Genomic DNA, 15,798 nt, shown 5'->3' with positions numbered 1-15,798 from the left:
CACTTGGAAAAAAATTTATACAAAAATGATCCTTTCCATGCCATAAAATATTATGTAAAAATCACATAAAAATAGAAACATAATCATAAAAGTAATTCAGTGTGTTCTGTGATAAATGGAGTCTGTTCCAGGGATCTAAGGTACACAATGGTGACTATAGTCAATAGTATTGTTTTGATACTAGAATGTTGCCAAGAGAGTAGATCTTCATAACGACAAGAACAACAAAAAATGGTGATTATACGAAGTGACCAACCTTATTGTGGTGAACATTTCAAGATACATACGTGTATCAGCTTACTGCATTGTACACTGTAAATTTACACAATGCCATATGTCAATTGTATCTCAATAAAGCTGGGAAAAATTTTTTAAAAAAGACAATGTGTTCTCTATCTTACCTAAGCAAACAGGTGGAGATGACCATCTTCCTTGTTCACAATGAGATATTTTTGCTCCACTCAATAAGTAATATTCATTACATCTATATTCCACTGAGGATCCTGTAGTGTAGCTTGCTAATAATCCATCAATAACAGCCCCATTTAATACAGCAGGTGGAGGCTTACAATTCTCATTATTTTCTAAGAAAAGTGGTTATTTTAAAATGAATATAATTTTATATCATATTAAATATATAATATAATTATATAACATAACAACATAATGATATCATACAGTTACCCATAATCTAGTACTTCAATATTTGTCTTATATAACTTAGGACAATTGATTTCTAAATGCTCCAGAAATGAGAAAAATGCTATTCAGCTCAAATATTTAAAAAATTTATTAAGTAAGAATAAACAGCAAACGTTTCACCTAAGAATACATATGCATGTTTGTCACTTTTCTTGCTTAGGAAGGAATCATAATAGAGATATTCTTAAGATCTACAGAAAGGTAAACAATAACCCAAATATTATTGTCAATTCTAAAACTATACTTTGACATTATCTGCTTTTATTTTTTTATTCTCATTCTCTTCATCTCAGGTCTCAGTCAGTTATGGATGAGATTTTCTACTTTTGTTCTCTTTAGTTTTTCTCTCATTCTGCTAATTTCTTTAGCATCTTGAATAGCTTTTCTCTTATGCAATAAATAGCTAAAGTAAACATGTTTGTGGAGATCTTTCTAGGAAAGATCGAGAAATGAGAAGGACAGGAAGGGTAGCACCCATGAGCATCAATGTAGCCTGCTTGTGCATATCAGCAAAACAAAAGACCAGAGACATGTCTCAGAAGGGTGTAGGGCTCAGACTAGCCAGATGCATAAGTAATATTAGAAGGACTGACCCAAAGTCAGTTAGTGTTCTAATGTAACTTTGCAGGACATAAAGGGAGAGGAAGTAGATCATGATCATGGCCAGTCACCCAATCCAACATGCCCTTATTTACTTCTCTAATGAAACACACTGTAACTTATGTGCTTTCATATAAAGCTCAGAAATCATGGTATAAAATAGGTCAGATAACAGTGCTTAGCACTAATGGACATTCAAAAGTCTTTTTTAGTTTCCCCGTTCTTTATATTGGGTTACATTTTAGGGATGGCTGCATATGCACAAAAACAGTAGTAGAGTAGGTGCAGCAGTAAGCAGTAGTCTCTTGCTATACGTGTGTGGATTACAGGAGGATGAAAAATTTTACAGACTAGGCTTAGCTACTGATGGCAAATGTAGCATACATACCAACACACTCAGGAGGACGTGTCCACTTTCCATGTTTACAAGTTATTTCTCTTGATCCAAGGAGATGATACCCACTTTTACATTCATATGCCACCGTATCCCCATTGAAATAAGTCTTAGAGTTTATGTTTGCTGTTCCATTCTCAATGACAGGGGGATCCTCACAGGTTATCTTCTCCTTTTGTTCTGAAAAGAAACAAATGAAAGAGACGTTTAGCTACACATGCAAACTTCATTTTAGGGAAACCTTATTTAAGGCGTTGCTAACCAATGCATTTTGGAGGTTCTGTCCATTTTCCATTTTCACAACGTATTTCTTCTGGTCCTTGTATCTTAAAATTAAGTTCACATTCTACACGAACCACTTCTCCATGACGATAAGTTGTTGAATGTGTTTGAATTTTGGAGTTTAGAGGCAGAGGGGGTGGAGGACATCGGTTTCTTCTTCCTTATTAAAAAAATCACCATATTTAGTCATATAATTATGAAAATAATAGGTAGATTTCACAAGCACATTCATTGAGTCAAGTACCGTAGGAAGTATACAGACCCTAGGTCACCTCCTTGATCTCCATTTTGGATGTGTGTGTTGCTCACTTCATTGTGTGATACCCTCCCCATGAGCCGAAACTGGGACTTCCTTCTAACCAATAGAACGTGGCAAAGATGAGCGGAGGTATGTGATTATGGATGCATGATATGCAACATAATGCTGCAAGGCCATTCTTGCTGAGAGGCCCTCTCCCTGCTGATTTTGATAAAAAGCACCCTCCCACGTTGTGGGCTTCCAAATGGGGAGGCAACAAGGCAAGGAGCAGAAGGCTGCCTCCAGCCGGCAGCCAAGAAGAATTAGAGGCTCCTAGTTCAGCAGCATGAAAAGCACTCAATGCCATCAACAACCATATTGAGTTTGAAGGCAGATTCTTCCCCAGTCAAGCTTCAGATGAGACTGAAGCCCCAGCTGACACTTGCAGTTTTGTTAGACAGGGATGTAGAGGAGCCAGATAAGCTATGCCCAGACTCCTGACCTACAGAAATTGTGAAATAATACAGTGTATTGTTTTAAGCTGCTACATTTGTAATAGTGGTGTTATGCACCAATAGAAAACTATAAAAACAAGTAAATTAAAATGGCATTATCTCCTTTATTCCTAAAATAACTTTATTAAGCAGGGAAAATTATTTTTCTCATATTATAGATAAAAAACTAAAACTTCTGAAGTAAGTATATTAACTATTAATTGCCAGATCTGTTCTTGTACTCATGTCTATATGAATTAAATAAAACCTCCGGTTCTAAATTTTTTTAATGTTTTATTTATTTCTGAAAGAGAGAGAGAGACAGCATGAGCAGGGGAGGGTCAGAGAAAGAGAGGGAGACACAGAATTGGAAACAGGCTCCAGGCTCCAAACTGTCAGCACAGAGCCCAACTCAGAGCTCGAACCCACGAACCGTGAGATCATGACCTGAACCAAAGTCAGACACTCAACCGACTGAGCCACCCAGGTGCCACTAAAATCTCCTGTTCTAAACTGTTCTAAAATGCAGACTGTATTAATTTCCTATTGCTTTTGTGACAGATTTTCACAAGTGGTTTAAAATAGCACAAATTTGTTCTCTTACAGTTCTGGAAGGCAGAGCCCAGAACCAGTTTCACTGGGCTAAAATCAAGATGTCAGGAGAGCTGCATTCCTTCTGAAAGCTTTAGGGGAGAATCCGCTTTTTTGCCTTTTCAAACTTCTGTAGGCTACGTGCACTCCTAGGCACATGACCTTTCCTCCTATTACTCCAGCTTCTCGCTTCCATTGTCACTTCTCTACTTCTCTTCTGTAGTCAAATTTCCCTCTGCCTCTCTCTCATGATTACACTTAGGGCCCATATGGATAATCCCAGAAATTATTCTTACCTCAAGATCCTTAACTTTATCACATGTACAAAGTCCCTTTTTATAAGTAAGGTAACATTCACTGGTTCCAGGGATTGGAATATAATTTATTATTATTCAGCCAATTGCACTGCCTACCCTACATCTATGGCTATTTACTGGAGAAATAACAGGGCTTGCTGGCATGCTGACTAATTTGGATGGGAGGACGTGGAGTAGGCATCATGTAGGTTTGCCATTTATTTCTGAAATAATGTGCTACAGGCAATTTGCTAACAATCTTCCTCTCTACTAAAAGGACCAAGGCTCTTGAGAGGGACTGGAAAATTAAAAACAAAAACACTGAAGTTATCACTTGGTGCATTTAAAGAATTAGGATCCTTCTGCTCAGTCCCATCTCATACCTCTGGTCATTTCCCTCTTTCCCTCTCTCTAGCATCTGCTTCAAATCTTCACCGCCTCTTCCAAATTCCAGTTTCCTGTCTTCCTCTTGCCTGTCAATAATGACATTATTTTCTATATTACAGAGAAAATAGAGACTCTCAAGACCTTTACTTCTCCCCATCTCTCCCAATCCTCAAACTTCTATTAGCTTTCAGGTCAAATAGTATCCAACACCCCAAAAATGCTATCCTACCCCATACCTCAAAATCTTCAATGTTTGTTCAAATATTTTATACCTGAGTTTATTATATTTGTCACATTGCAACAATTACTTTTTCAAATCTGTTCCCTTTGCTAGACTAGGATCTCTTTCATATCTTATCGTAGATACATTTAAATGACTATTGGATTGTTGTCTTCCAAGAGGTGATCATACTATCTGTTTGAACATATTCAGTGATAGAAACTTACCATGTAGATTACATTTTAGGATAGCTCTTACTAAAGAACCATAGTTTTCATTTTTACTCTGGGTAATATTCTGCTGATTTTTCTATTCTTTACCCCCACTATTTTGAAGACCAGATTTTCCTATCAGGAAATATGTAGCCAAATAAGAAAGAACCCTCACAAAGCTACCAGCTTGGGATAATTGAATCCAGCAATTCCCAAAAAGAAAATTTATTCATTGTTACAAGATATTTTAAATTTGTAATAAGAGACTTTAAACATTATATCCACTCTACAAACTAATGCAAAATTTGAGATTTCTTTAAATTAAACGTATTACATATTGGTGAAAATATTTAGCAGTGATTTAAAAGGCCGTATTTATCTTAAAAGATAGCACTCAGACAAGAATTAGATATCATCAGAAACATTTTTTTTCATAAAACTTAAAGCTGGCTAAGACATGATATTTTATTTGTATCAGTGTGAAATTTTAAAAATTACCTTCACATACAGGAGATTCTGGGTACCAACCAAAGTTATAGCACTGAATTAAATCAGATCCACTTAGATAATAATTTTCATGACAGAAAAACTGAACTACATCTCCTTCTTCATAAGTTTGCTTTATAGGATGAAAATAACCATTTTCTATTAATCTTAAAGAAGAGCACTTTAATCCTAAAAATGAAAGAACAAATAAAACACAAAAAAAGTTATTTTTGCTGTTGAACAAAATTCATCTGCTATTTATATACCATATCTGGAATAGAAATTAGTAAATTTATTGTATTTTGTTATACATATAAAAGCTCAATTCCTATATTTATGAAATATCATTAGGCTTACATTAATGTAATTATCTGAGCTAAAAGAAGTTCTGCTATTTGAAAGCTTTATATTTTCATTTTTTTTTTTCAATGTTCCATTTTTATTTTCAGGAGAGAGANTCTATAGATTTCAGGGAGGGAGCTGCTCTGCTACTTGTGAAACCCTGCCGCTATCTGAGAGCTTTAACTGATCAAAGCCTATGATCGATGTAATTAAAACCAGAGGCAAGAAAAAAAAAGTATGAAAAATGAAACATAATTCATGTAACAATTTATACACACTTCCATGTAAGAGTTTTTTAAAATTATTTTTATAATTTATTTATTTTTGAGACAGAGAGAGACAGAGCATGAGTGGGGGAGGGGCAGAGAGAGGGAGACACAGAATCTGAAGCAGGTTCCAGGCTCTGAGCTGTCTGCACAGAACCTGATGCGGGGCTCGAACTCACAAACTGCGAGATCATGACCTGAGCCGAAGTCAGAGGCTTAACCGACTGAGCCACCCAGGCGCCCCAAGAGAAGATTTTTAAATGAGACCAGAACATCTTGAAAATGAGAACCTACTGGTACATTTTGGTGTGAGAGACCATCCATACGTGCGGCATTCGACTTCCTCTGCCTTCTTTCCTCCAGCTGTATAGTAGCCGGTAGCACATTCGTAGTGTAGTCTGTCCTTCACTTGGAATGTTTTCTGTGTTGTGGAGTAATTTCCATGATGTAATTCAGGAACCAAACATGTTTCTTAAAAAAAAAAAAATCAACGCTATTTATTTTATGAATTTTGTCACTAAAGCGATTATATTAAAAGAAATCTCAAAATGTATTTTCACAGAATCTTAAGCCTATTTGGCAGAATCAATCTTTGGCAAAATTGAAAAATAGCCAGTTTACCTTTGGCTCTCTATTCCCTTTTTTTAAAGATACACTTTGTGTCTTAATGCACCAGTCTTCTATTCTTCTTTCTAAAAAAAATATTTATTTATTTTGAGAAAGAGAGAGAGATTTGCACAAGCACAGGAGGGGCAGAGAGAGAGAGACAGAGAGAGAGAGAATCCTCAGCATGCTCTGTGCCACCAGCACAGAGCCCCATGTGGGACTCGATCTCACAAACCCTGAGATCATGACCTGAGCCAAAACCAAGAGCTGGATGTTTAACCAAGGGAGCCACCCTGGCGCCCCCTCTATTCTTAAAATTCTAGTCTAGTGTAGTTGAAAAAAAGGCCACAATTCAACTAAAGGCTTGTTCACTAACAGTGTTTTGATTGTGTGTCATCTGAGAACTCGTACAGTTTAAGCACCTAACACACTAACAAAGAATGTCTATTCAAATTACTGGATTTTAAGCATATCTGATATTGGTTTATCAATAAAAATCACGGGCATTATCTTCAATTCTTCTTTAATAAAAGAAATAATTTATATATGTTGTAAGAAACAGGTTTAAGGTTTTTTCATTTTATTCCATTTCATTCTTTTCTTTATTAGTATAAAGTAGGAACTACTTCCACCTTTTGACTAGAGTGAAAAACTGCTGCTGAGAACATTGGTGTACAGTGTCTGAGTCCGTGCTTTCAGTTCCTTTGAGTACATACCTAGAAGTGAAATTACTGGAGCATATGGTAATTCCATGTTTAACTTTTAGAGGAATTGTCACCAACCCATGTGTCCAAACAAACAAAATGTGACATATATACTCATACAACATAATTCTATTTAGTCATAAAAAGAAATTAAATTCTGATACATGCTAAGTGAAATAAGCCAGACACAAAAAGACAGTATTGCATAATTCCTCTTATATAAAGTTTCTAAAATAAGGAAATAGAGAAATAAAAAAGAAGTTACCAGGTATTGAGGTATGGTGGGGGTCTTGGGGGACTATTAATAGGTACAGAGTTTCTGTTTGGTTTGATGAAGAAGTTTTGGAAATAGTGATGGCTATTGGTTATTGTGATGGTTATTACAACATTGTGAATGTACTTAATTACTGAATTGTACACTTAAAAACAGTTAAATTGGTAAATTTCATGTTATGTGTGTGTGTTGCCACAATTAAAAAAAAAAAGATCAGGGTTGCCAATTGTTTGGGGGAAGGAAAAATGGATGAATAGGTGGAAGGGGATTCTTGGGGCACTGAAAGTTTTCTGTATGACACCTTGCTGGTGGATACATGTGATTATACATGGGACGAAACCCACAGCATGTCTAACACAAAGAATGAACCCTAATGTAAAGTATGAATTGGGTTAATAATAATGTATTAGTATTGGCTCGTCGAATGCAACAGATATGCCTCACTAAATGCTATGTGTTAATAATAGGGTAAACTGTATGTAGCCAGGGCGGGAAGGGGTATATGGGAACTCTCTGTTCTAGCTGATCAATATTTCTGCAAATCTAAAAGTGCTTTAAAAATAAAGTCTATTAATATTAAAACAAATGAAGTAGGAGCGACTGCAGTAGTTGTGTTGTGGGAGTTGAGAACCCCTGGGTTAGGGAAACACCTAGCATTTAAGAAAAACAATATAATATCAATTTCTTGCATTTGCAGACATAATGAAAAATAAATTCTATTAAATAAAAATGCCTATCAATATAAGAAAGTACTAGCCTCACAGTCCCTTATCTTCAGTTTTAGGAAATGATTCTTAAACACATACCGTGTTCCTTCCTGCAGGTAGGTTGAGAAGACCATCCATCACCAAGACATTGAATCACTTCTTCATCATTCCCTCCAGTAGTTTTATAGCCTGAATTACAACTATAACGCATGGTCTCTTGAATTTTGTACCATAATTTTACATCAGAGATGTAACCATTTCTCAGCTCGGGCTTAGTGCATTTTTCTACCAGGAAAAACAATTGTTTAACTTGGTAAAATTAAGCTTGTCTTTTGCTTAGTTGTAAAAATAAGGCAAAAGTTTAATATTATTCTTGGAATTTATTATTATTATTATTATTATTATTATTATTTAAGGTTTATTTATTTTTGAGAGAGAGACAGACAGAGCGTGATCAGGGGAGGGGCAGAGAGAGAAACACAGTATCCAAAGCAGGCTGTAGGCTCTGAGCTGTAAGCACAGAGCCCAACGCAAGGCTCGATATCACGAACAGTGAGATATGATCTGTGTTAAACTGACTGACCCACTCAGATGCCCCTATTATTCTTGGAATTTGAAGGATGGAGAACAAATTCCACTCCAAAATTCCTTGATTTGATTTAATTTTGGAAATATCCTGCATGCTCTGTTACAAATTTCTTCAAAAATTGATTCAACTTGACACTGACATTCTTTGCATTTATTAACTTCAGTCCTACACCTAACACATCTACTTTTAGAAAATATAACAGGGCTCTTCCACTAACTGTCATTAATGGCAAATAGAAGGAATTTCAGTTGAATTTACTTCCTAATACTTTAAAGTCCACTGTGTTTGACACTTTTTAACACTGTGTAACAAAAGCACATACCAACTTTCTAAATGAAACAGATTCGTCTAAAACCTCTATTCTGCAAAACAGAGGCTAGGAATTCTTTGTTTGAGGTCACCTGATCTGATGGAAGCCAGTTAATAGTTTGACTATAGGGTAGCCTGGTATTAAATAATGACATAAATCCATCAGAATTCTTTTTTCTAAATTTGAACTCAAAATTCAGAAACACATTTTTTAGTGGATATTATGGGAGAAGTTGGCACACAAAGGAGAGGAGTCTTTCAAAGGATAAAACCCTACAGTAACAATCTTCTTCCTCCTAAGGCCAGTGTCAAGCACTTTTCTGGCTTCCTATACACATTATCTGTATAAGTTTCTCATTCCTTAAAGTTACTTATTTGTCTCTGTGTCATGCAATATGATAATACCAATTTCAATAATTGTCTTTGTTCTCTTCACAGGCTATTACTGAAAACAATGACAATAGTATTTTAATAAGAAACATTATTTATAGAATTTCCAAATATGCCTTCATTTTGTAAAGGAGACAGTGAACCAGTAATTTTGTTCTTAATCTGCCAAGAGTTTTCACCACCCGCCAGGTTTTATTGACCCTTACAGAATAATCTCTTTGCATATTATAAATATTTTGTGGATACAGGCCACCAACTCACTGAAGCATCGTGGTTCTGGAGACCAGCCCTTTTGGGTACATGTGATTCGCTCCTCTTGTTTCCCAGTTTCAGTTGTATAACCAGCCAAGCAGGAAAATGACAATTTTTCATTTATTCTCATTGGAAAGTAATAACTTCTAAAAGGATAGTAATATTGGGCAATCCTTCCATTTTCCACACTGGGAAAACCACAGGGTTTCTCTGAAATGAGTAAATATCAAGACAAAAACTGAAAAACATACCTAAAACTATGAAACGTGTTACCAAATGGTAATACATTTTTTTTTAGAGGGAGGACAGAGGAAGAGAGAGAATCCTAAACAGGCTCCACACTCAGATGCGGGGCTCCATCCCACCACGAGATCATGACCTGAGCCAAAATCAAGAGTCAGATGCTTAACCGACTGAATCACACAGGCACCCCAACATTTCTAAATTCAAAATGTTTGCAGCCACTTTAACTAGTACTTATATTTATTACCTAAAATTTTAAGGGACTTTTGTGACAATTTTTTTCAATCAGAATTAATCTGCTTGTCACCCCAATACCCAATAGTAAGAAGAAAATTGATCAGGCCACTTCCTCAGGGAAGCTTTCCCTAACTTTGTAAAACAGCACTTTGTAATAAAATGCAAGCCACATATGTATTTTAAAAATTTCTAGTAGTCACATTAATAAATGGACAATTGAAGTTAATTTTTATAATAGATCCTATTTGACCCATTAAAACATTAAAATTATTTTTCATTCCTTTTTCTCTTACTAAGTCTGAACTCCAATGTATATTTATACTTACAGCACATCCCAATTTGGACTAACCAAATTGTTACTGTATTTGGCTAGTAGCTACATATTGGACAGCAGAGTTCTAGAACAGATGAATTTCTGCTTATGACATTCAAACTTATAGAAATTTGAAGTGAATGGCTTTTCTTTTTCAGAAAGAAAAAAGACAACCAGTGAAAAAATAAATAAAAAACTTGAGCAAGAGATTTACAAAATAGGATATGTAAATGGTTACAGACCTAGTAAAAAGTACTCAGCTATCTTTGGCAATATTAAAGCAGAATATGTACATACCATATTTAAAAAGCATTTATCTCGTATGAACATTGGTACAAAAATTCTTAGCAGAATAGTAGCAGACAGAATTCAGTAGCATATTAAAAGGACCCTTGAGCAACTAGGCTCTATTCCTGGAATGGAAGAATCGGTCAACATACAAAAATCAATCAATGTAACACACCGCAAAATGTAAGAAGGAAATATCGTATTTATCTGTGCACCCAAAGACATGTTAAAGAATATTTACAGCATCATTATTCATGTAGCCTCAAACTGGAAACAATCCAAATGCCCATTCGTGGCAGAAAAGTTAAACATATTTTAGACTATGCATTCAATGAAATGGTATATAGCAACACAAGTGGTGAATTCTGAGTTGTGACTCTCACAAACATATTATTGAGTGAAAGAAGCCTGTCACACATAGGTAAATATTATATGTACTTACATAATATTTTTATTGAGATATAATTGGCATACAAATTAGTTTTTGGCATACAGTATAATCCATCACCACACAGGTACAAATTCTTTTCCTTGTGATGAGCACTTTTAAGATCTACTCTCTTAGCAACTTTCAAAAATAAAATACAATATTATTAACACATATGTGAATGTATATGGGCCAGAGAGAAATAATAACAAAGAAATAAGGTGATTATATGACAGCATTCATTTGAGTTATTTGTAGTTAGAAGGAAATTAGAGGTAACTATGTGTCCATCACTAGGAAGATGGATACGTAAAATATATGAAACACTATGCAGCAGTAGCAACAAAATAGTTTGAGCAACATGGAAATGTTTAAATGATAGCAAGTAAAACAAGACAGTAAGGAGATAAAATCCATGGCAAACTTTTATATGAGTATTAAGCACGTACACAAAACCATACATAGTTCAGAAAGATGGTTACATATTTAAGAATATACCAAACACATTACAGTGGCTCCCAGTTTGATGCTAGAGGAAATGGAGTTCAGGGTCAGGGATAAAGGGAGGAAATGTATAAATAGAGCAAAAGTGGCACCTCTCATGGGCCAATGATGATTACATGCTATGAAATGAGAAGTACCATTAACTCAGTTATTACCCCTAAGGTTTCCAATGCGGGTGACCATGAGATTATGGTCCCTGTCTTCAGGCAGCTTTTTTGTTTGTTTGTTTGTTTGAGTGAAAGAAGATTATGACCATATAATAATTAGGAAATTATCTAGAAAATGCAAAGTCTTCATGATATGCAAAACAGAGAATTATATAAGCTGGTTTTTCTCTATTTAGACAGAAAAATAAAACCAAAGGAAACAATTCTTACAATTCTTTTATTGTAGAATTGAATATATCAAATAAGATGAATTCTATTTATTTCACTTGTATTGTTTGAATAGCAGACCTTTTGGGGTAGAAAATTTGTAGCAAACTATTCACCCAAAAGGCAATTATAATCTATAGGATATTTTATTTCAACAAATTCCCTAAGGTGTTTATTTTAGAAAAGCCTTATTGCTGTACTTTCCTATTTTGTATATTCACTCTGCTGACACCAAATGACCTGCCTGGTGTTTTATCCCTACAGCTTAATAACACTATTAACTATTCCTAAATAACCCACACTTGTACACTACCTGCCTCACTCTCGCTAATTCACACACTGGGCAGTCTGGCTATGAAGACTTCTAAGAGTTAGGGAGTCCACAGATATTGGCTTGTCTGGACAGTGCTGATTTACACCCATTGTCCCACATAATTGTTAATAGAGATCCCTTTCACTCTCAAAATTATCATTGTCTGCATAATCAGTTACATGGTCTTCCTTCTAATCACTACTTAAAGATTTAAACCAATAAATAAATAAGGATAAAAATCAAAGGGTGAGGGGTCAAAAGTCTTGATGATTTATGGCTATGTTTTCTTTTCAAATCTCCCACACTAAGGTCTCACTTTATGAACAGAGAATTAAATTTGTACAAGCTTTGCAGTGCTAGGAATCAATTCTATTATGAAGTTAGAATTAAGATTAACATACGACTTCTAAATGGTGATACTGTTAGCCTGAAAGTCCTTTGAGGACCTCCTATGCCTTAAAACCTAGAGCTACAGAACAGGATTCTCTTGGTCTTATTTTGTTTTCCTAAGGTTTGTTACTATAAAAATACTTGCTAGTTATGCCCAAAGGAAAAATAAATCTGCCTAAATATTCCAACAAATTATACTTATAAGAATTGTGCTTTTATGAAATTGATACATGAAAATGAAAGACTATATTAAAACTTCAAGTTAAATGAATGTTAGAATTTCCCTTTATAATTTTTAGAGAATAAAGAATATTAAAAATTAAGTTTACCTTCTGCATAGAGTTCTCCTGAGATGATTAATACAATGATGAAAGCCAAGTCTTTCGACCTCATCTTCAGTGGTGTGCCCAGTAAAGATTTTAACAATTCTAATGCACTAGGGAGTCCTCATTAAGTACACAATCCTTTGCCTGAAGAAAAAGTTAATTATTTACAACATCTGTCTAAGTCTCTTTGTAACAAGACTTATATTTCATTTAAATATTTTTGGAATAATGCTAAAATAACACAACTATGTTAACTGACAATACTTTTTATGACAGAGTCCAAAAAGGACATGATAACCTAGAAGGGCAACAATAGCAGCAGCATAAATAATTAACTCCGACTGCACAAAAAACAAGGTAAATTTTCAACTTCAATTCCCTATTGTAGGTCCATGGAGTAAAGTTCACCTGTGGCCATTGATTTCTTTACCACCATTGATCAAATGGAGAGATGAACTTGGAAACATGAGATAATGGATACCTGAGGTAAAAATACAGTGTTGTCTAGGTTGTGCTGCTGGAAGAGAAAAATGACCTTCGTGTCTCAAGCAACGATATAATAATATTATAGTTATATCTAACGTTTAGAGTGTTTGTATTCTGTGGCAGGTGATGGAATAATCACTGTGCTCGTCATTGATTAAAAAATGTTTCGTGTGACCACTATGTATCAAGTCATGTTCTAATCTTGGGTATATAGCAGTGGAAAAAAAAAAAAAGATTAAAATTACTGTCTTCATGGAGTTTACATTTTAATGGGTTTTAATCTAAACAATACAGTGAGATAAGAGCTGTTAATATTTTAATTTATGTAACTTTTTATTAAAATATATTAAGGGAAAGGTACAAAAACCGTAAGAGCACAGAACATGAATTCTTACCAACTGAACCCATTTCAAAATAAGAAAAAGAATATATCAGCACCTCAGAAGTCACTGCATATGCCCACCCCAATGTGAAATGCTATTTTCTTTTAGAAATCACATATTTTATTGATTGATTGATTGATTGATTTAATATAATTTATTGCCAAATTGGCTAACATACAGTGTGTACAGTGTACAGTGTGCTCTTGGTTTTGGGGGTAGATACCTGTGATTCATTGCTTACATACAATACCCAGTGCGCATCCCAACAAGTGTCCTCCTCAATGCCCATCACCCACTTTCCCCTCTCCCCCACCCTCCCATCCACCCTCAGTTTGTTCTCTGTATTTAAGAGTCTCTTGTGGTTTGCCTCACTCCCTCTCTGTTTGTAACTATTTTGAAATACTGTTTTGATTTTTACCAGTGTACATCAGTTTTGCCTGTTTTCTTTTTTTTCTCTTTTATGTCTGGCTTCTTTTGTTTAATATTTTACTTATGAGATTCATCTCTATCTTGGGCTATGGTAGATAGTTCCTTCTCTTTTTAGTATTCCATTCTGTTAAAATGCCACAAATGATCTATCCATTCTACTGCTCATGGGCATTTGAGTGACTTTTAGTTTAGGGATATACCTCTGCTTATTCTCAATGTTTTTTTTTTTTTTTCTAATTTGAAATTTTTCAAACATTCTCACCTGGATTCTACCATTAACATTGTATTATACTTTCAAATTTACATATGTATTCGCCTATTCATCCATTTTGATGCATTTCAAAGTAAATTGCAGATATCTGTTCATGTCCCTCTCCTTAAGCAAATATATCATTAACTCAAGCTCAGTGTTTTTCTACAGATTTTTCTTTTCAAATGAAATTTATAAATGTGCAACTGTTAAAGGTAACCTCTGTATGTCTTAAACAGTGCATTCACGTATACACCTCAGACCACTGTCAATTACCATCACCCAAAAAGTTCCCTCAGACTCTTTTCCAGGTAGTCCTCACCTCCACTCCTGTTATAGGTAACCAGTGTTCTGATCTTTCCACCGGTCCTATTACTTGTCTGTTCTGTTCCATATCTATGGAAAATACAAGGACTCTTATTTTTGTAAAGCTTCTTTCATTTTTAAAGCATAATGTTTTGGACTTATTCATGTGGTCGTGGGTACTAGCACTTGATCTTTTTTATGGTGAGTCATAAAATTTTATGAAATTGAGATTTCATAAAAGAACACACTGAAGCTTAGGGAGTATTGCAATTGGTTTGTCAAAGACCACAAAGCTAGTGAGTGTTAGATCCAGGCTCCAAAGTTCGTTTTTAGAAAGTAAACTATATATTGAGATATCAAAATTAAGTATCTTAATTGTAATCAATTAAAAGTTGCCATCATCTACAAATTTCAGTAAATATAGCAGTGTATTGCATCTAAACATTAAACTAAATGAGAGAGTATATTTAATGTTTGAAAAGTTAAAAGTCTGGAAGGATCTCTTTTATTCCAAGTAAGAACAAACCAAAAAACATAATTTTAAAGTGCCTATTGTTTGAAATTATATATTTACCTAGGGTTAACTTCAAAGGGTACAGATGAAAAGTCTCCATCCCATACTTGTCCCTCAGCTATGCACTTTTCTGTAGAAGGTAAATAATGCCCTCAATACCATTTGCATTTTTCTGGCGTTATCATCTGTGTATACTAGCAAATATATACCTTCTAGCTCATTACTTTTTCATTTAGGATATCTTGGAGATCACTCCATAGCAATGGCTAAGTGACTTCCTTATTAGTTTTTAGATAAGCTTAGTCTTCTAGTATATGGATATATAATTTAAATCAAATTCATTATTGTTGGATATTTTATCATTCCTAAACTTTCTGCAATGTTTAGTACTACACGTGTCGTATGTCCCCAGCTTTGCTCATTTTTTCTGTTGGAGTGTTGGTCTTTTTGCTGTGAACTTGTATGCAATTTTTATATATTTGAAAACATGGATTTAGTCTGTGATTTTGAGCTGTACATTTTTCTCCCTGATGAGCTATTTATCTTTTAAATTTGTTATGGTGGATTTTGCAAGTTAATTAATCTTCTCCTTTAAAATTATGGGATTTGTGTTACAGTTAGAATTACTATAACTTTTTTTTTTAAATATTGCCATGGTATCTTACAATGCTCCT

The 15,798-nt window shown here is 34.6% G+C and overlaps 1 protein-coding gene across 1 annotated transcript in view; it reads right to left on the bottom strand.

Annotated features, from left to right (window-relative positions):
• Nucleotides 1-12,823, bottom strand: part of F13B (coagulation factor XIII B chain) — a 29,741-nt gene extending 16,918 nt beyond the window's left edge. The window contains exons 1-8 of the mRNA XM_077775145.1: nucleotides 12,760-12,823; nucleotides 9,351-9,551; nucleotides 7,901-8,086; nucleotides 5,805-5,981; nucleotides 4,915-5,091; nucleotides 1,959-2,138; nucleotides 1,691-1,876; nucleotides 402-584 (exon numbers count right to left, since the gene is read on the bottom strand). Of these exons, the coding sequence (XP_077631271.1) occupies nucleotides 402-584; nucleotides 1,691-1,876; nucleotides 1,959-2,138; nucleotides 4,915-5,091; nucleotides 5,805-5,981; nucleotides 7,901-8,086; nucleotides 9,351-9,551; nucleotides 12,760-12,823 (1,354 nt within the window). The remainder of the gene's footprint in view (nucleotides 1-401; nucleotides 585-1,690; nucleotides 1,877-1,958; nucleotides 2,139-4,914; nucleotides 5,092-5,804; nucleotides 5,982-7,900; nucleotides 8,087-9,350; nucleotides 9,552-12,759) is intronic.
• Nucleotides 12,824-15,798: the final 2,975 nt, after the last annotated feature.

This window comes from Crocuta crocuta, unplaced genomic scaffold (assembly GCF_008692635.1).
Source record: "Crocuta crocuta isolate KB4526 unplaced genomic scaffold, BGI_CrCroc_1.0 scaffold207, whole genome shotgun sequence".
Lineage (NCBI taxonomy): Eukaryota > Metazoa > Chordata > Mammalia > Carnivora > Hyaenidae > Crocuta > Crocuta crocuta.
Note: the sequence above shows the minus strand (reverse complement) of the source record. Positions and strands in the feature narration are given on the sequence as shown.